The sequence below is a fragment of the Montipora capricornis genome, chromosome 10, assembly GCF_036669925.1.
Source record: "Montipora capricornis isolate CH-2021 chromosome 10, ASM3666992v2, whole genome shotgun sequence".
Lineage (NCBI taxonomy): Eukaryota > Metazoa > Cnidaria > Anthozoa > Scleractinia > Acroporidae > Montipora > Montipora capricornis.
Window position 1 is genome coordinate 20,113,272 of NC_090892.1, and position 22,057 is coordinate 20,135,328.

The window sequence follows — 22,057 nt, forward strand, 5'->3', positions numbered from 1 at the left end:
CATTTTTTTAGGCACCGTTTAATAAGTTTGTGTTGTGATTCATTAGTGTTCATATTTCATATGTTTTTGACATCTCATATACTGCTGAGGGAGTAACATGTTGCGTGACACACCCTTATTTGACAAACCCGTATTTAGAGATTCCTGGATGTGAAAAAGGTTGTTCTTGTTCCCGCCATTAAAAGGCTTATTGTTTATCACAAGGTCTTTCCCTTCTCATGTCTGTTAAGTGCTCTTATGCGTATTGATACACATGGTGTTATTGAAACCTCTAGTTTAAGCAGTCAATTCTCTATGCCTAAGATATGCCAAACTAAGTTCGATTGTCTTCTATATGAAATGTTTTTCATTAAGGAACTGAAGCCTTCACTCAATATACTCAAGAGGACTCCATTCGAGCTAAGCTTTTTACTTGATTATATATTCGAGTTAATTTTTATTTTTATTGTTTTTTTATCATGTTTAATATTTTATCGCAATGTTTTATAGTGAAGGCAATTACTCCCAGCATAACATGACAATTATTATTTGCGGCCTATCCTTACTCCACGGGAACAGAGAAAGCCGCAAAAATCTAGAACAAAAATTCACCTTTCAACTAACTTCACGCTATCCTCACGGAATCAATGAACGCCTCTCATCCAATTAATTTATTCACAAATTCATGTTACCATATCTCCAGCAATAATGACAAAGCTCCTCCACATCCTCATACAAACCCACAATTCCTCTATTCGCTCTGACAATGGGCTAAGGTTCGAAACGTCAGCTTTCCAAATCGTTCACGGTGGTAATTCGACCTTTATCAACACGTTTCATAAAACCAAATTTCCCTGTTTCACTCTCCCACCGACGCAACTAGAAATTTGCCTCTGACCCTCTCGGATCACCAGACTCTCGAACTGCGTCAACGATATGTCAGCGGTATTGTAAACAAACATGGCGGTGGTGGAAGATGTGACTGCAAGTCTTCCTTCGCTTCAGTTTGAAGCCGCATTAACTCGAGGAGAAAAGTAAGCACGTTATTCTTTGCTTTATTTACGGTTTTCTCTACGCATGGAATTGACGCCTAGACAATTTCTGTTTCAGAGAGCTTCTGTTTTTGCGTGGACGAAGTCACGCTTTGACAGTTTCTGCTTGTGCTCAAGCGTAAGTGATTTATTTTATTGGTTTGTTTCTTATTGTCTTGTGACTAAATAACAAACAAATTTCATTTTTTCAAGCATCACACAGGTTATTATTTTGCAATCAATGTAACGGTCCAGTAGCGGACCCTCAGAAACCAACGATTGAGTGTAAAATACGCACTAAGCGAAAATTATAACTGTCTTACAGACTGATAATAAAACTCCAAGTATGTAGCAAGACTAGAATTGCAGCCCTACTCGAAACAAAGGCTTGCGTGGTTATTCATGTTCTTTTGAAAGAGTGAGGAACAAGTATTTTGTTCTTTTGTGTAATAATGACATTTTGGTGGTTGTCATGGTGAGTTTCGTGTTGTGTCGCGGGCGCATGCCTCGTGACTGCAAAAATTATTATGGTTGTGACTAGAATGGATACTCCAAATTAAGACGAGACACTTAGTTTTGTTTAATACAGGACTTAACGATCTTACTAAAGTTTCACTAACTAAATTTTAAATATGGTGTCGCCAGAATAATTTACAAAAGCTAACCATTTCGAGTTGGCACTTGGACCTAATCACTAGAGATCAGTGCCTAACCCAGCAGTTATTCTCTGCCTTAAGGACGGTGCCTACTATTGTTATCGCGCATATGTTCTGCGCATCTCCAGATACTCGGATTTCCTATCGGTGATGCTTACCAATACAGGGATATTTTTGCGCAGGTTAAAACTATGGGGAGAAAGTAGATCTTAGTAAGTACTCTTGGTATCCAAAAAGAAAATTGGGGGCAACCATGCATTTTTGAGAGATAAATTAAGCTTCAATTTGAGAAAGAACGCCATACATTGCTTTGTATTTTAAAGCTTTTTACAAATATTGTTCATGAATTATCTTTAAAAAATGCGTGGTTACCCCCGATTTTCTTTTTGGATTTCAGTAACACTTGTTAAGATCTACATTTCCCGCATAATCACACACAGGGGCAAAAATATCTTTAATTAGTAGGCACCGTCCTTAACAGAGTGTTTTTTATCTGCCAAAGTGGGTTAACACTCTGAGGTTGCCAAGTAATAATTGCCACATCATGCCACCAAATGTTACATCTGTATATGTGTCACGAATTGCCTCACCTTATTTTTCAGTCACTGGTGGGGGGGGGCGGTATCCTGCATTGTCACAGGCAGCTTTGAACTGTTCTTGTTAAAGCAATATTGCTGGTGTACTTTTGTGATCCACGTGATTCATGATGTACCATACAAGTGCTGATAGCTTGAATTTTTTTTATCCAGTCAGGGGCAAGTTCTTTTTTCCAGTTTTTACCTGGTCCTTACAAATCATAGATAACTTATCGCCCAAATTCCTTGTTTGCTACCATCCAAACTCTTTCAGGCACTTTAAGCCATTATTTTATGTGAAAAATGACCATGTCTTTAACCTTTCTCAGTTCCTTTTCAAGAAGTGTGAGTACTTGTACAATGTATTTCTCAACCGATCAAATGAACAATGAGAAAACAAATGACAGAAGCACAGTTAAATTTCCCGAATGTTTAGTCATCTTCACGAGTCTCCATTGCATGGCTATTTAATCCCATATGGCGACAACTATGTTACTTTTACTTCGTTATTTATTATTATTATTATTATTATTATTATTATTGCATGTCGCCTAAACAACAGACAGACAAATCAAAGCAAGTTGTGTGTGCTATTTATGTCAGTGCCTTGCGTCCTTATGGGAGGCGCGGTGGCCTCAGGGTTAGTGGCTCAACTCTGGATCAAGTGGTCTGGGTTCAGTTCCTGGCCGGGGACATTGTGTTGTGTTCTTTAATAGGCAAGACACTTTAGTCTCACGGTGCCTCTCCCCATCCAGGTGTATAAATGTGCACCAGCGAATTTAATGCTGGGGGTAACCCTGCGATGGACTGGCATCCCAAGCAGGGAGGAGTAGAAACACTCCTAGTCTCTTTATGTTACAGAAACCGGAGATAAGCACCAGCCTGATGGGCCTTCTAGGTTCGTAACAGACTCTTCCTTGTGTCCTGGAAGGCATTAGAATTTTGGTGATGCATTTTTTGGATTTTATTTGGGTAAAAATGCATGATTTCTGTGTTAATGTGATTCTTGAGATTTTGACCATTTTAAGCTGAAATGGGGTATGGTTTGTGCACTCAGGTCTTGAATTGGGTATGTTTTTTAGAAGAAGCTATTTCTTCATCATTGGGCTATTGGACCATCAACAAAAGCCCTTCTCAAATAATATTACGCCAACCGTGTAACAGCTGACTGATGGTCTGAAATAGGGTACTCCCCCACTAGCCTTAAACACTGAGGTGAATGGTTGTTTTATATACTATAAAAACAGTGAGATAATATAGCACAACAGTTTCTAGAACAAATTGCACACAAATTGCTCTGAGGTGATTATATTAGTTAACAATTATTCCATGGGCGCGCATTGGATGTGGGATGGTACATGTGTAAATAGCCAACGAGGTGCGTAGTGCCGAATTGGCTATAAAAAGGCTCATATCCAACAAGCGCGAATGGAATAACTGTAAATCATTAAATTCTTTAAACTCCAAAAGTTTGAAAGTATGAAATACATGTACGAGCAAAAAAAGGGGGAAAATCCTAGTGAAAGCGAAAAAACTTGATGAAGATGCGATGTTGTGTAATACCTGGTGGTCAGACAGACGCGGGCTCATCACAAAAACATTTCTTACCTTTTCACGTACTTCTAAGCGTCGGAATTGATCCAAACTTTCCACAGAAATGGTTTTTTTGCTTTATTCTGAGAGAAATTTTGCTTTCCGGTGAAAAAGTTTTTAGTTTAGCGTTCGCTTAGCACTATCATTTACATGATATAAGGTCAAACTAAGGTATATGAGCTGATAACCGAGATTGAGTGAACCAATCAGAACATGAGAAATGCATTAACCAAGGTTGAAAATTTGATAACAAAGGATATCTGGAGCTCAACGTACACTATCCACTGTTTTAGTATATACTAATTTGAAATGTCTGACAGTTTGTGACAAATTGGCTGAGAGTGTTCAATATTGAGTGAGAACACTATAAATAGTCCATTTTACAGTTGTGCGCTTGGTTACCTGGCCGATGAATGAAAGTGAGGCTGAAGTTGACCTTGTTTTGATAGAAACCTTACTGCTTTTCTTATGTAAATTGTTACTAATTAGCATGACATCGACATCATTAACATAAGAAAAGGAGGGAGGTCTGTATCATAAAAAGGTCAACACCAGCCTCTCTTTCATTAAAGAGGTCTATTGATAACTTGAACCCTTTTATATGCATGTAGCATTGAGAATTGACTGGGTACAGGTGTACACTTTATTCCAATGATTTTACTACTTTCAAGTCAGTAAATGACTGGCATGTTTTGAGAGTACCAATCAAAATAATGCTGAGTTAAGCCTTTCATCCCTGAAGAGGCCTTGACAAGTAAAATTGTCTGGCTTTAGACAGAGTAAAATCCATGAGTTTCATTCTTAGGAGGGAGAAGGTTAAAGGGGACATACCATAGTTTTTGAGTGGACCCAGATGTTGTTAACCCTTTCGTCCCTGAAGTGTCCCCCATTGACGAAGAAAATCCTCTGGCGTTAGACAGAGTAAAATCTGTAAGTGTCACTCTTAGGAGGGAAAGGGTCAAACAGTATTTAAATCACTAGGTACTCATTTTATAATGGTAATAGCATTCAAATATCAGTTTTATAAACACCTTGAAAATTTAAAGCCATATTGCCTGAGTCATTGGTCGAGTGGTAAATTAGCTCATTTCCAAGTTGCAAGATGCCTTAGTTTTAAAGCGAGTCCTGGTGCACAACGATTCAAATGGAAATGAGTTGCATATTCTTATGCAAATCAAACTCATTTCCCTTACAATAGTTAAGCACCAAGACTCACTTCGAAACCGAGACAAACAGCAACTCGGAAATGGCTTATTGGAGTGAGTAAGTTTTATGGCGAGATTTGCACAGGGCACTGAGTGGTCACGCAAGAGGACTTAACAGATTGACGGTTGTAATCAACAAGATACATGTAGCATTGAATGAATCAAATATTTCACGAACATCAAAACAAAATTGAAAAAATATAAATGTATCAGACTGCCGAACACTGAGTATTTTTCAAAGTCCTGTCCGGCTGCTGCATATCTAAACACAGTCTATTTTTATTGCTGCATATGATTTGTAACAATAATTTCATGTCTCCAAGGATTTGATTCTCATGAATCATTTTAAGACAAAAAAGGATAGCACTTAGAATTATGTCGTTGTCACATCAGAGAGGTTGTTGTTTTGGGTTATAAGGCACAGCATTTTTTCTCAAAGAAATTGCTTGTTGGCCCCAAATGTGATCTAAACTCAAGGTGCATCTTACAGCTGAGTATTTTCTTGCAACAGAACTTGTTCAGCTCCTAATGCTGCCATCTTGTATTTTAAGCTCGTCCCAGTCTTCCCCTTACGGTGATTAAAAAATGGTAGCCTCACACCAACGTTCATGATGTTCAATTAGCATTGTACAACAAAAACATCCACAAGAAAGTGCTCATAACAGCAGGATTTAAGGGTTTTTCTCTAAATTTTAGATGAATTTCCCTCTGCCATTGTTCTTGAGCTTAATACAATAGGTAACCTGAGAACACTGACCCCTGGTCTGTGGACCCACCTACTGTACGGACTGGGTCCATGGACTACCTTATGGACCGGTCCACGGACTACCCCTAAGAACCCCCTTTACGGACGCCGACCACCCCAAAACAACATAAAAAGACAAGAATAAATAAAGTAAAAATAATATAATAAATAACAACTGAAGATTTGACGTACTGGTTGTCCGGCCAGATCTATAGACCACTCGTGTCGGTTACACTCGCAAATTTAACAGACTAAGGCTCAGTATTGTGCTATTGTTTTCATTTGTATTTTCTTTCCCTTCACCATTTTGTTTGGATTTATGAACTCACCTCAGGCTTCACTCTGCAGAGAAGGAAGTGGCAATATGTGACTGGTATACCTTGCGCCTGAGCCTGACTAAGCCTTTGTCTATTGAAAAAAAATTGTGGAGCGTAACAGTTGAGATTTCACCGACACCAGTGGTCTATCCAGACAACTGGTAAGTCAAATCTTCAGTTGTTATTTATTATATTATATTTTATTTGATTTATTGTTATTTTTATGTTGTTTTGGGGTGGTCTGTAGAGGGGGTCCGTAGGGGTAGTCCCTGGACCGTTCCATAAGGCAGCCTGTGGACCCCGTCCGTAGCGGGGTCCATGGACCTGGGGTCAGTGTTTTCGGGTCACCCCAGCATAACTAGCGATGAGTTGAGCCATATTTCTCTATTTGAGGACCATCTTATAACTGATTATTTTGATGAGATTTTCAGTTTGTTACATAAATGCCATAAAGTTTGAAAGTTAAAGGTGCACCTTATAACCAAGTGTGCCTTGTATCCAAAAAACTATGGTATGCTGAATTGGGCATTTCCAAGTACAGTGTACCTTAAAAATTTTAAAACTTTCTAGTTTAAGATGGCCCATTAGATTAGTGTAAAGAGGCTCTGCTTTTCTGCTTTTCCTCTTGGCAGAATTCAAAGTTATGGCCCTTTTCTGCAGGATAGACTCTTCTTTATCATTACTAACTTCCCTTAAACTGCAACAGAATTTTGTTTTCATTCATTGCAGGGCTTTTTTAGTTGCTGTTTTAAATGATGCAAGGCAAAAGATCGTAGAAATAAAGTTTCCTGTCAAGAAAAGGGTAATTATGGAAAATAATTATTTCAAAATTCTGTGTTGATTTGTCTCCTTTCCATGATGGGAGACAGGTCCAAAAAAGCAGTTCAAGGCTTTTCTCCTTGAAATAATACTTAACTTTCTCTTGATTCAATGATATCACAGTCATCCAAGCTGTTGCAAGAAATTCCAAAGAGGGATCCTGTGTTGGTTGGGATCATTGGGTGTGGTCGTTTGGGGAAGCAGTTGGCAAACACTCTGTTAAAATTCTGTAAGTCACCAAAATTATTATTGTATTATACATGTACAGTCTAATAATGTTATGGTAGCCATTTTTACCAGGTTGTTGGAGCCTGGGTTAGTGCGTAACCAGGATACCCTGTTAACCTATACCTTTTATTGAAATAATTAGCTGTGAGACTCTGGAAGTAACCTCGAACTAAATTATGATGAAATTCTATTGCATGAGCACCATGCACTGTTTGAGACGGTCTGTCAATTGAAATAGCTTTAATACCACTATAGAGAGGAGCCAGAAATTCCAAAACTGTAGATTTTTGGCAGTAAAACTACATGGCTCACTCTGTAAAAGTTAAAGATGGCCACTTCAAATTGATGTCCTCTGGCAGATCCTGGACCAGGAATGATTGTCACACCCAATAATTATTTATTATCGTGTCTCACATCATCTTTCTTTGACAATACTACATGTATGTTGCCTTTTAGTTAAATATGGTGACATGTAGATAAACACTTTGCAGGTATACAGCTGTAGGTGGTTATGATGTACTGTTTAAAAAAAGAGCAGCAGTGTTTTATCGGGTTTTAAAAACACGAGGCGTAGCCGAGTGTTTTTAGACCCGATAAAACACGCGCTGCGAGTTTTTTTAACCGCTTCAAAGACCCGTGCCTCTTTAGGGATTTTTCTAAACATGATATGAATGCATTAAAAATTAATTACATGCAGACGGGAAAAGTGCTCCTTGTTCGGCTGCTGTTAAAGTTCAGAAAGCTTTTCCTTGAACTGCCGCCCCAACTCGTGTTTCGAGAACCAAAAATGCGAAGGAAGAGAAAGATTACTTGGATAGTTGTGTTCCAAGGGCTACTCTATATGCCACAGAGTGGGCTCACAACATTTTTGGCGAGTGGCAAAGTTCAAAAAGGAAATAAAGACGCCAACTTGGAGGAAAGAGGATTCAAAGTTGAAGTAGACAGTATTCAAAATTAAGAAAAGAGTATTGTTGAGATGAGCGCTGAATCCTTGGATTTTTGGCTGAGAAGGTGTGCAAGGAGAACGGAGAGCGGTATCCCCCAAGACGTTTGTACAGTATTTGCTGTGGATTACAGCGTTACTTGAAAGAGAGCAATGGACGCGACGCTATTAAATTTTTAAACAAGGATGAGACAAGGTAAGGAAAAAGAACTTTGGAATCTAATGTCAGGCTTAGAGAACTCGTTACTAAGTATTTGTGTTACATTTTAGATTGAGTACGTTTTGACGAGCTTTGGATGCAGAATCGACGGATTGTTGTGCAGATGGCGTGGCTAATAAAACGAAGAAAGAAGACAAAGAAGTCTTTACATCGGAAAAAGAAAAGATCCTTTGGGAGAAGATTCTGCTCGGTTGTCATAGTGCTAAGTCATTATTGCACACAATTTATTTTTACAACGGGAAGCTGTTTGGTATCCGTGCGAGCGAGTAGAGTCGAATGGCGCAATCTTTGATGAGACCGTATCGCAAAACCTGTCATGGAGGTCTCAAAGATCTAAAGCGTGCACCACGCGTTGTAAAACATGTGTGCTGTGATGACCTGAATGTTGAACATTTTCCATGCCTTGTAAATTGTTACGCTACCTATGTAGAGAATATCAAATGCTTAGCAGAACACGTGCAAGCATTTTACTTTAAACCAAATCCCAATTCAGCAGTACTTGGCTATCAAAAATCACCTGTGGTTATTTAATACGTACTCTGAATAGGATTTTGCTCGATGTTTTGTGCGGTCAAGCTAGTTTAAAGAGGAAAACGTCTCACTTTTTAAGGGTAACTTGCGCCACTCGGTTGTTTCAACATTCAGTAGATGAGAAGTTAATTCGGGAACGAACAGGACATAGGTCCAATGCGCTGTTTAATTATGAAAGGCATGGTGTTTAGCAGGAAAGAAATGTCAGCAAAATTTTAGGTCCACCAGTCATCGGGGAAAATTATGACGAGAGTAATGTAAAGACCGAAGATGGTGAAGGTGAAGACATTTCGGGATTGGGTGATATGGAGTGTGAAGTGAGCGATGAAAAGTCAAATGCCCATTCCGAATGTTACTGAAACTAGTCAAGTCAAATCAGACAACATTGGATAGTTGTGTCTTCAAAAACTGCAGAATTAATTTTGTGAACAGTGGGAAATTGTAAAATAACGAATTTCTGTTCATTTAACAAGAATTTATCAGGAAAAGAAACTTTTTTGTTTACTGTGGTTAATGATTTTGTATACTACCTTTTGGGGAATAATGTGGCATTAATTAACGTGATCTTTATATAAAGATCTCTAGTCTATAAAGATCACGGTAATCATATTTTCATTAATAATTCAGTGGTAATTTTATTGTTTATGTATTGTACCCCGATTTCCCCCGAGACCGAAATCAAAATCCTCTCCGGGCTTTTCAGAATGATCATTCTATACCGGCTTAGCCTGCGCAGCAAGCGTTTCTGTTTGACAGAAGAGCTTCGAAACGAGTTTCCGCAAACTGGCCGCGCGAAAGTTGGGGCAAGAGACTGAAGAAAATAAAAATGTATGCACGTGACTGATTTCTGTCATCTGAGAGGATAATAGGCTCATGAATTATTAATAAGCTTTTGGAGTGGATCTAAAATTCTGCACCAGTTCTGTTTCATCACCCTTACATGTATGTATAGGCCACTTCGGAAAATACCATTGATAGTACTCTTTGTTTGTCCGCCCCAATTTCGCATAAGTATTGTTTTTATTTTCTCTTGGGACTTTGACAGTCACGCCTCATTGCAAAATTCGCACAGTTGTAAGTTCAACACCATTGCATGGGTTATTGAGTTGACGTATTTACACGTCGTTGTCAAATGTGAAAGTTTGTTGGGTGGCCACGGTAAGACGCGTTTCACTGAAAAATGATCCGAAGAGAAACTGGAAACGATACTCCTGCAAGATTTGGGGGCACAAACAAAGAGTATGGCATTTTCCAAAGTGGCCTATTGCAGTGATGCTACAGTGTAACTTATTTCCATCATTGTTTAAGTCATTGATAAGTAAACAGCTATAGATGGTTTTCAATCACCTGACGGCGATGTTGGTGCACAAAACAAAAGCAAATTATGGCTCTTGTTTTGCATTAAAATAGACTCAAATTCCCGAAAGATCTTTTTCTCTATTGCTCTGTGCACCAACATGGCCGCTGTGACGTCAAGTGAAAACCATATGTTAGGTAAGGAGTTCCTGATAGTTCTTTTGCAAATGTTCATGGGATGGATTAGCCGCCTCTTGCAATCCTTTAAAATCAGCCTTTTGTAGCAGTGAACAATGGCTGAATAAGTGGCCTAGTCTACTGATCTTTTGAAATTAAAGTGTTTTGACACAGGTCGACTGTATGTCTAAAACGTATTATTTTATTTGTGTGTGCAAAGTTAAAGAGGCATCTATTAACAAAGCAGCGCTTAAATTGAAGCTTTTAGACTGCTTACTCGCAAAAAATGTATAGTTGTGGGCACAAGTGAGCTATGTGCTGTGTCGGTGGGCATCCACATGAGCTTTTCTTGCATGGGGCTTGTAGTTCAGTCATTTCCACAGACACTAACTGAAAGAAAGTGTGATATCTTTAATTACATAAAAAAACTACTAAATCTTTTGAACACCTCTTGGTATAAGCTACTAGACAGTCTATGAATAATTAATGTTACAGGTCAATATATGCAGCACCATTTTTGCAAAAATATATGAGTTGATAAATAAATAAAAATCTCCACAACTGTTTGGCCTAGTTTGCCCTTGTAAATCCTGTTTTCATTGGACCCACCTATTTTGGGCCACATTTTCTAATGCGGTTATTGCTTTGTGTTTTCATAAATTAATGAACATGCGGCGAAACTCTCAAGTGCATAAATTATTTTGTATTTGTCAAACTTGAGAAATGAGTGCATAATTTACCTCACAAAATACTTGCCTGCCCAAATACAGAACTTTATGTCATTTATTGTGTCGTAGCTGATGTTTATCCAGAGGAATTGTTTCTGTCAACAAGAAGACCGGAAACATTATCTGGGTTGCAGGAAAAAGGGGTCAACTGCGGCTTTGACAATATAAAGGTCAGTTTCCAGTGGTGAATAATTTTAGGGACCATTCAGATTAGAGTGCAAGTAAAGTAAAGTAACCGACCGAGAAGTATCAATCTAAGCATGCACAAGTTAATTTGAAACCTAATGCGCGTGCTCAGTACTGAAAGCTTGTCCAAGTGGTCGAATTCTTGTTGCCAGAGCTCTCGTTACCCTTGCCCAGCGAAGGGGAAAGAGGGGCTGGGATAATCCATTTCGGATGACAAGTTCCCATCCCGGTGGACAAACTAACTACGGCCTCGGACAAAATTGTTGAAACACTTCGCAATACCTAGCCCTCCTACAATGTTGTTTTGCCTATTAGGCTCAGAAACTCACGTGCAAACGACATTGTAAGGGGAGAGTGAACCGCGAAAGCTTCAAATCTGTATATTCATGTACTGTTCCAAGAAATTTTGTCACAGACTTTAGCTTGGGCTCCGGCTACAAGATTGCAGAAGACATATTCGAGCTCATATTTATGCATCTCTAATAGTAAAACTGTGCCTTTTTGTGCCCAGTTGTCTAAAGTGAGTTATCTGGGCAAATAAAATCACCACTGGACCAAAGCGGCTACTTTCATAAGGCCCATAACCGCCTAATTTAATTTTCGGCATCTCGAATGATTCCTTGATACAAACGTTCTTCGAAGGCGTTAGTGGACGCGGAAAACTACATGTATGTGCCACCAATGCTCTTTAAACAACAGAGAGATGTAGCATCGCGTTAACGCAATGGAAGCTGTTTGTTGTAAAAGCATCAAAATGTTCTTATTTCAACTTGTCGCTCTCTTTTGATAAGTGGTGAGAACACCTGCCCCCCACCAATATGCCCCTGGTTCGATTCTCAAACTAGGAGTCAAATGTTGGTTTTCTGCTGTGCCCCAAGAGGTTTTTCGCCGGGCACTACCTGTCCTGCCATGCCGAATAGCATGTCCCCACGTAATAATTAGCGAATTGCTTTGGTTTTTACATTACTTCACTCATTGATTGGTTCAAAGTTCTCGCGCCACTTTTTCAACCAATCAGAAGTGAAACCAAAACCAATCGCGCGTGCACATTTACCCTCGCTTTGTGTCGGCTGCGTGTAATTGTGGAGGCAGTGTGGCCCAGTGGTTAGGGCGTTTGCCTTGAGATCCGGAGATCCCGGGTTCAAGACATTCTCTGACCACTCGCTGAATTTGTTCCTGGTAGTCCCTGGTTCAACTTCCCAGCCGCACTTGTAAATAGCCAACTGGTTTGCCTGCGGCCAGTTGGGATGTTTAACAGTTGTTGTTGTTGTGTTCTGTTGTTTCGTTGATTGTTTCATTGGCACTGAAAAGCCCCTATGGGGAACGGTCAATTAAGTATGTAATGTAATGTAATGTAATGTAATGTAATGTAATGTAATGTAATGTAATGTAATGTAATGTAATGTAATGTAATGTAATGTAATTACTTCGAGTTTTGATTGGTTTACTGGATTGTGTCCCTCCTTTTTGATTGGTCAAAGTAATTTAGCCAGGCTGTAAAGAGAAGGAATTGTGTATTTTATTATAAAAGAATCAAACTCTGCACGTTTGTTGGCCTTCATCAAGTTAACAATTTTGGATGTAGAGGCATGGTCTAAACGTCATGAAACGGTAATTAAGGGGTTGTACAAAAAAATGCTGACGTCAGAATTTTCTGGGGTCCACTTTTTCAAGTAGTTTCCTGTCAATTGTATAAGAAATTTCAAATGAACCACAGATCTATTGAGAAAAATGTCATATTCACATTATTCCTTTATATTTATTACCAGTAAAACTCTGCAAATAGCATGAAATTTTAGAGGAACTTTTAACAAAAAATGTTTCAAGGTTCAGACAGGCCAAAAGCGACTCCTATTGGTCAAGACAGGAAATTCAAAGACCTCAGAGCTTTGTTTTAACGAGTACATCTTTCAACGACCTCCCTTTTTTATATGAAATTTGAGAGGGTTTTTAAAGATTTCGCTTAGTAAGGACTAGTTTTGTATTTAAGATGCCATTTGTTCATTAGAATATGTTTGAGATTACACACTGATGGGTGACATTCTGTAACAAACGGCGATTTTTTTTCTTTGTAGAGCCGACATTCTTTTGCTAAAATTGACTTCAGATAGAGTCATGTTCACAAGGTTATCTGGGTAACCCCTGTGGCACAATCTTTGTTACTGGGTTGCCAGTATGGCAAACCCAGTCGGGGTCTTCGTTTAGTTTGTTTGTTTTCTTTTTTGTCTTTTTTTTTGCCGTGTCGGTTAAAGTCTTGCCTGTTACTCCCCTGCTAAGTGGTGTCTTTGTGCATAGAGCCTTCTGCGCGTATTTTCTTAGGATCGAGAGGGTAGTGGGAAATGCGTAGATTTCACTGGTGGACACAGTAGAACGATCAACTTAACCGGCAATGGCGTCGAAAGTCATGTAACGCGAATGGCGTTTTAGTGAATCTTTGAACAAAATACCCTTATGAAGGTATCTTTGAACAATATACCCAGTCGGGGTAATGGCAAGTGAATTGGATATACAGGTGGTGAAATCTTAAAAGCGACGAGTAATGGACTGCGATAATAATCTATCGCCCGTCGAGCCGAAATCAAAGTGAGCTGTATTTCAAATATTACCAAGTGTGCTGTTAGGTAGAACACTGAAACCAAATGGAAAATTCTCTGGTAACTTATGGGTTCAACAAAGACAGAGAACGTATCGAACACTTTACGTGGATCTGTGATCAACTCTGCACAGTCTTCAGGAAAAACATAATTGGAAATGTGACAGCCAAGAATTATTTGAAAGAAAGCTTGTCGTCTATTTTGTGCCTCATTATTCAAGGAAAGGTTCTTCATGGAAACGGCTTGATCCTGAAATTTAGGTTGTTGCAATATTGCGCTGATGATGATATTTGACACGATTGAGTTTCTTCTCTTCACGCACGTAATGAAATAGAAGGGGTTTTTCCTCTCATAGCAAATATGTTGTTTGCTTCAAAAAATTGTTCCCTGGAAAAGGTGGCCTTTATGAATTCATCATGTTTTATGATATGCGAGCTTAACTGGATAGTTTTTATGGCAATAGAAAAAGCATTTTCTTGTTATTCAAGGAAAAGGTTCATCAGGAAACCTGAAGTACATGGTATTAAATTTGACACGATTGAGTTTCTTGTCTTCACGCACGCAATGAAATAGGAAGAGGTTTTCGCCTCTAAGAGCAAATATGTTGTTTGTTTCAATATCTTTTTCGCTGGTAAAGGATTCTGTGGTATTTTCTGCCTTTGTGAATTATAATATCATGTTGTGTATTGAATTTTCAAACTCAAGGTTGAAATGTGATATGTCGTAAATATTTTATTCTCGATCAACCGTTCCGGAAACTTCCTTCTGCTCTTTCTAAAAACTGTGTATCAATAGTTATTTACTTTTGCATCAACATTTGTTTTGCATAAAGCAAGCTAACAAAATCTGTACCTTGCTGAGTTCGCATTTGTTTATAGCGTTAAAAGTATTTTTGGTCCGATGCGCGGACCTATCATTCATTATATTCGTTTGTGAAGGCCCTACTTAACGAATCTCATCATTTGTTGATCACCTACTTCAGTCTATTGCCAAAACAAAACTCATACCTAAAATACGGTGGGTCTAAAACACAGGTCACATTCAACAGGTCACTCGTTGCAGGTCATTGTTTTACCTTTTTGAAAGTAACACAAAACTCTCAATTTGGATAACCCTAGGCCTAAAAACCAACCTTAGGCCTAGGGTTAGCCAAATTGAGAATTTGGTTACTTTCTAAAAGGTAAAGCAATGACCTGCAACGAGTGACCTGTGGAATGTGACCTGTGTTTTAGACCCGCCGCCTAAAACACCAGAGATTTCTTAAACTCTATATAGAAAAGATGAAAGTATCAAAATAAGACACAATCCTTGTCTCGATGGACGTTACTAGCCTTTACACTAACATTCCGCGGGAAGAAGGAATCTGCATTGTATGTAGAACATACGAAACATTCTATGAAAACAAACCTCCGATTTCAACTCACTTTCTCAGAGAAATGTTAAGAGTTATCTTGAAAGAAATTCTTTCCATTTCAACGAGAAAAACCAGCACACGGAACTGCAATGGGAACAAAAATGGCATTATCTTTTGCTGACATTTTCATGGTGGAAGTTGGAGCGGGTCTGAAAAACAGGTCACATTCCACAGATCACTCATTGCTGGTCATTGTTCTACCTTTTTGAAAGTAACCCTAACCCTCACTTTGCCTAAAAACCAACATTAGGCCTTGGGCTAGCCAAATTGAGTGTTAGGTTTGTGGATCTTTATTAGAGTGTAGAAGACAGGAATTTGTGGTGGGTACATTGGTGTCAGGGATAACCATTTCCTAGTCATGTCATCAATGTAGTCTCCGTGACTGAGAGCATCGATGCGTTCTTTGGCTTTTTGAGAGGTTTCTAATGCCATGGGCAATGTGACACGAGAGGGTCAGATTCTCTTAGATGAGAAAGAAAACTCTCAGGCAGCCATGGGTAATTAAAAAGCTAAAGAACTCATCAATGTTCTGCATCACGGAGACCACATTGATGATATGACTAAGAAATGGTTATCCCTGACACCAAACCTGCCACGAAGCCCTGTTTTCTACACTCTTTACTCATATCAGGGTGTGAAAGCCTTAATGAACCAATCTGAGGTCTTTGAATTTCCTATCTTGATAATTAGGAGTCGTGCATGTTTGGGGTGTCTTCAACTTGAAACATCATCAAGTCTGTGGATAAGGCAAGACGGCAACTTTTTCGCATGCATTCCGGTAGTTTAGATAAGATTCCCCCAACATGCAGTTCTAAAGCAACATATTCTCCGAGCATCGTATCAAGGTAGCCATGTTTGGGGTCAAGTACACGTAGCACTTCCAGAGCTTCCAAGTCCTGCCGAATGGGGATGGGAGAGGAACGGTCAATGGAAACCTTTGTGGCCAACACTTACACAAGCCCAGCAAAGCTGCTATGAGCTCATTTATAGTTCCTGCAAGGAAGCCTACAGATGGTTGTGCAAGTGCTCAAATGCAAACCTTCAGTGCAAAGCCCTGTGCGCTCGTGGTTAAAGCCATTATTTTAGCCTCTTGCGTGGAACACATCATTCTTAAAGTATAAGGTGTTTACAAACCAGCAAAAAGCTGCAAAAGAGGGCATAATTTAAGATGGCGTCTTTAGTTGAAAGTCATAGATTCTAAAATGTTTTTCGCTGAATTCATGGCACAAAATTTATGATGTTTTCATCTCGCAAATTTTGTTGGTGATGGCAAATCGTTTTATTCCTTCTGCTCTCCTTAAAAACTAAATATCAATACTTATTTACTTTTGCGTCAATATTTGGTTTGCATAACGTATGCTTACAAAATATGTACCTTGCTTAGTTCGCATTTAGTGAACATTGGTCCTGGAAAGCTGTCAGAAGCTCAGGGTGCACGCTTAAACTTGTGGTGAAAAAGAAGTTGTAAATGATCAACATGTCAGCCTTGAAGCCAAATGTTTCTCTGTTTCCTGTTATTTTCTTTAATCTTTCCGGGTTTAGTATTTTACTGAACCACAAGTCTTCTCAGGGGGTATTGAGCAAAGAGATGTACTATGCCACTGTAATGATTTACGATACCAAAACAATATCGTGTACTATTAGAGCTACATATTACGCCAGGACAACTTGAATCTCCTGAAAAAACAAAATGCAGCACAGTTGATAGTTATAGACAAAACACTGTCAAGATACTGTACCACAGGTACACAATGCGTTCCTACTTTAAAAAATATCCCGTATCTCCTTACAGATTTATCTTTCTGGTAATCTTTCGCCATTTTTCGAAGTCTACTTGTAGTTGAAGTTCACTGTAACTGGACAATTTGTGTTAACTGTTTGCGCATTCCACGGATACGCCCTTGTAGGCGTCTTGTCTCTTTAATAAACAGCAGGAATGTACGTACAGTACAAAGTACTTTAAACTGCGCTCAGTAAGCAAAATACTTAAAATTGTTAAGTGTTCTGTACGTTCTGAGCCTAGAATCAAAACAAGAACAGGCCCAGCTTACTATGCTTCTAAAAACAAAGGCCGCCGTAATTACCTAACCGAAATACTTTAGTATCAATCGTGTTTTTGATGAAAGCACAAAGACTTAATCCATTCGCAATTTGCTGTAGGGCCCTTACGCACTGGCCAAATCTTTGTTTATTTTGCGAAAAAATCTGTCATAATTTCCGGGATGCAAGTGCCCACGGTGATTTTTTTTTCCCACCAAATTTTGTCAAGCCATCCCAAACTTTAAAGGTGCCGTCGTCCTGCTTCGGGGTAGTAGCCAAAATGGGGACCGGGGTTAAACGGTTTGTAGTAAAAACAGAGTTGCACGGTAACTCGACAGCCAATTGTATTCGGACGTCAAGGGATCGAATCCAATATTACGATAAAGATGCAACAACATTAAGAACAATTTTGCGATAACGAGCAAATGAGAACGTTGCGTGACGACCATCGCGGAACTGTGGCGATGTTTTGTTTCGTTTTAATTGTATTGCGGGGAAGTTTTTACGAAGTAAGCATTAAAATGTGGTTTTAAAATGTGGAGCTCAGCGAGTCTTCACTATCTCTAGGAGTTAGCGTATATTTCAAAAAACAAACAAAAATGTCCTTTTCGTAGCTTTCGTATGTTCCTTATTTTTTTGACCAACTTACACCATAAATGAAGGAAAGATGCCGAACATTCGAAAATGATAGTACAGGAGAATAACGACAATAATTGAATCAATTTTTGTTGCGATTTTTGGTTGAGCCAAACAGCTTTTGTCAGCCTAGTGCGTACGGGCCCTTACTGGGTGTTACTGCCAGTACTTTTAAAAGTAAATCGGCTATTCGATTACAGTGGTAAATAGCAAAGGTCAATGAAATAGACATGTCACAGGCGTTTTGGTTTTCTTAATTTAGCGCGAGTGGCCGTATTAACAGGGTGAGATTATAGTGAATTCTACTGTTTGGGATTTAAATTGCGGATTAACCGGTGACCGCATTAACGATGGTTTTCTATAAGAGAATGTATAGCCGTTTTGCTGGGCCAAAAAAAGATGGCCTGACCGTATTACTGAGGTGGTCGTAAGGCGGGGTTTCACTGTACTTGTTGCAACTTCAATTCATGCATGCTACTTTCTCAGAACATTTTCTATGGAGCTTTAAAAACTGTAAAAACACATGCATGGTTGGCTTTGCGAGATTTCTTGTCTCTCACAACATCGATGCAATAGGGCCATTTATACGGGAGAAAATAAAACGCGTCTTATATAAGACGCCTTACTAAGACGCGAACTGTTCGTATAAATGGTACAAAACAAGCGTTCGCGTCTTATTTTAGACGCCACTTGCATAAGACGCGTCTTATCTTGGAACAGAATTTCGGCTGTTCTTATTTTGTCCGCGTCTTAAATAAGACGTGAACGTCCTCATATAAATGGTTTCGCGTCCTAAATAAGACGTGAACTATAAGTGCGCATGCCTGTCACATGCGTGACGACAGTAAAAAGATCGTCATTTTGTTGACGAGTCACCCAGGCTACAAATTGGCTTCCCAGTCAGGCTCAAAAACACCAACAAAACAGAGAAACACTTGGACTTTGGTGGAGGAGAAACAGTTCCTCATCCTTTGCCGGGAACTGGCAATCGCGGAACAACTTGATAACTGCGTGACAAGCGCCGGTGTAAGTTATTTTTTGTTTTAATTCAATTGAATTGAAAGGGTTTTCATTTCGCAACTTTGCGGATGAAAAGTACAAAGGTGGTAACTGTGAATTAACAGTTATTCTTCGAGGGCGTGCTAGATTTATAATGCTAAATAACCAAGAAAGACGCGAACCGTTTAAACGAGAAGTTCGCGTCTTATGTAGGACGCAAACGTATAAATGGTGCAGTTCGCGTCCTATTTAAGACACGTCTTATTTTCTCCCGTATGTGGCCCTATTATCGTGGCTTGAGGTATCTCTTCAAACCAGATTAGGAAAATCAGATCTTATGGCCCAAACGTAGTAGTTTGAGTAGAGCCCCTCGTCTTTCTTTTTTTTCTCTTATACGGACAGTGACTGCGAACCTGTCCCAGGATCTTGGCAGACAATAAACGCAAAACTGTCCCAAAGCAATTCACATACTTTTGAAGCTTCAAGAAGCCAGCTTCGAGAAGCCAGCGAAACGAACTCGGAATAATCAAAAAACGAACGAACGAAGGGGTGAAGTTTGACCAAACAGAAATCGATCGAGCGAACTTGATCAATTTGATCCGCCTTTCCCTTGCTATATTAAAGTTCTTCCTATATGGCCTTGCGATGACTTTGTCATATAGTCAAGTGGTCTCCAAGGACATCTGTTTCGGTATAACATGAAGTTACTCCTGCAAAATTACTTAATTTGAGCTTTAAGAAACGGTCCAGATAAGAAAGATAGCAACAACGGCAACGAACATGTTGGAATTCCATTGGTATGCAAAAAGGTGATAACTTTTCTATTGTCTGTACTTACTTCTGATTGGCTTAAACAGCAAAAGTTAACAAGATTTCATAAAGCAGTATTATATTCATCCTTACTTTCCAACCATCTGCCATCTTTCATCTGGTCTCAGTTTAAATTAATTCCACAGAAATCGTATGTGGGGAACATGTAAAATTGTAAACGTTTCTTGGCTTTTGTTTTCAACTCTTGTGATTGGTCAAAATCTTTTAACACAAAAAACATCCTTTCAAAGTGGGCTGTAAATGAATTTTATTGCGTTAACGGCTTCCCTGTAGCTTTATGCATTCTCTGTGTAAAAATGATAACATTCCTATGTGGGGAAAGCCCCGTTGCCGCATAACAAAGGAAATTGCTATCCACCTTACACGGATCATTACTTAATCAGTACGTTGGCTTATTTTTAGGTATGCTCAACAGTGCACATTCTGTTCCTGTGTTGTTTACCGTCCCAGTTTCCAACAATGGCCAAGGTAGGCTCACGAGAAGGGAAAAGATGGAATTTCCGCACGCCGTTGAAGCAAGTTACTTCATTTTTTTCTCTTATCTGCCTTAGGAAATCAGAGGTCACTTGATATGCCCCGCATATGTTTTAATTGGAGGTGAGTGTCGATGTAATTCTCGTGTGATTTAAAGTGGTACTACGACCAAAAAAATAATTCTTCTTTTTTCTTTGAATTTCAAAACTACGTTAACTAAACACTAACTGACCCAAGTTTTAAGTTCTGATTTAAAAAAGACACCTGTTTATTTTGACTGGAATTTTCTTATTTATTGGTCCGCCATTACTAACTTTAAAATCGTGAGAGAACTGGATCGAGGAGAAAATGACGTCAAAGACTCCCTTGTTTAAGAATGCAATGCTTGTGTACGCGGCTGAATTAATATGCAGCACGGGAGTTTCGGGCTTTCAGACTTTTAAACCCGTGTTTTGCATATATAATAAATTGCGTTTACACGCTGAAATTTTAAGCTAGGGAGTAAATGACGTCATTTTCTCAAGATCCAGCCCTCTGATGTCCAATCGGTCAGTTTTGAACGTGAGTAATTGCGGACCGTGAAATCCAAAACTTACACCCAAAAGAAAAAGCCTTTGGATAAACTCAAAGCTCAAAATTTTGCTAGTTAGGTGATAAGCGAACACGCTTTCAAAATCTCAAGAAAAAAAGGAAATGATTTTTTGATCATAGTACCACTTTAAGGTAATTAAGTTTGAAAGTATGTTTAGTATTTTTGGATTGACGCTTGCGGTTTGCTACTTTAGATAAAGCCAAATTTTCGAGATAAATTGAAGATGGCACTGGCATTGTCAATTTTCCTTGTTTTGTTTCTTGTTGTTGTTTAAATACAATACATGTAAAGGGCCGGTTGCTCGAAGCATAGTAAGCGCTAGCCAGCGTTTAACACCATGGAAACCTGTAGGTTTTGATACCGCAAACCAGGCAACTGGCCCATTTTAAGTTGTTTTCTTGTTAATGATCTTATGACCTTTCTGTTGATTGGGTGTATTAGAATGTGGACCTTGTTATTGGCTCTTGTCAGGAACCCATGACCCGGACCCTACAACTCTACTGTGTTCGTGTAACGGCGTTTTCACAGACCGATTTATTTTTAGATTGAATTTCCCGCAAATGAGACTCCCACAGGAGCCCGATGACCAGTTACAAGAAATTAAGCTGACGTCATAGGGTCACCGAACCGGAACTACCTTTGTTTTTTGACCTAATTCGCGGGAAGGGCTAGTCTAAAAATAAACCTACTTGTGAAAACGCCGTTTCACAGACGCTGTATGGAAATTGCACGCTCCAGATGGGCTCCTGCTCTTGTATATAGTGCAGAGACGTTGCTTCTGCGATGCGTATAGGAACGCAGCGCGAAATAAGGACGGATAGCGTAAGATTTTAATTATTGAGACGCGGCGTTGTATATAGAAGATGAAATAATTCATGCTTTCTTCAGTCGCAATTTTCAAACCAAGAAAAACTGAATCTGAAGAGAAATTTAGGTGGAACTTTAAACTATTTTAAGTACAGAATACAAGAAACTCGTGTATTCTCTACTTCATATACTGCATATCCATCTTCTGCGTATTTATTTATTATTCCCGCCAACTGACCAACTCCAATAGTTGGCTTCGTAGCTCAATTGGTAGAGCACTTGAAAAGTAACGTAGACGGTGGAGTGTTTTATCGGGTTTTAAACCAAAGCTGAATGGTTTTAGATCGGATAAAACATGACTTGCGACTTTATTGAACGGCTTCAGTCAAACATATTCTATAAAAACCATGTCGCTCTAGAGTCGGAACAAATGTTCAAATT

The 22,057-nt window shown here is 39.1% G+C and overlaps 1 protein-coding gene across 2 annotated transcripts in view; it reads left to right on the forward strand.

The window, feature by feature from the left end:
• The first annotated feature begins 705 nt into the window (after window positions 1-705).
• The window catches only part of LOC138018386 (NADP-dependent oxidoreductase domain-containing protein 1-like), a 29,577-nt gene continuing 8,225 nt past the window's right edge, over window positions 706-22,057 (forward strand). The window contains exons 1-8 of one of the 2 annotated variants that reach the window (XM_068865003.1): window positions 706-1,013; window positions 1,090-1,149; window positions 6,119-6,262; window positions 6,831-6,903; window positions 7,044-7,149; window positions 11,113-11,213; window positions 20,146-20,211; window positions 20,295-20,340. In XM_068865003.1, the coding sequence (XP_068721104.1) occupies window positions 940-1,013; window positions 1,090-1,149; window positions 6,119-6,262; window positions 6,831-6,903; window positions 7,044-7,149; window positions 11,113-11,213; window positions 20,146-20,211; window positions 20,295-20,340 (670 nt within the window). In that variant the 5' untranslated portion in view covers window positions 706-939. The remainder of the gene's footprint in view (window positions 1,014-1,089; window positions 1,150-6,118; window positions 6,263-6,830; window positions 6,904-7,043; window positions 7,150-11,112; window positions 11,214-20,145; window positions 20,212-20,294; window positions 20,341-22,057) is intronic. The other variant, XM_068865004.1, reaches the window with a different exon arrangement.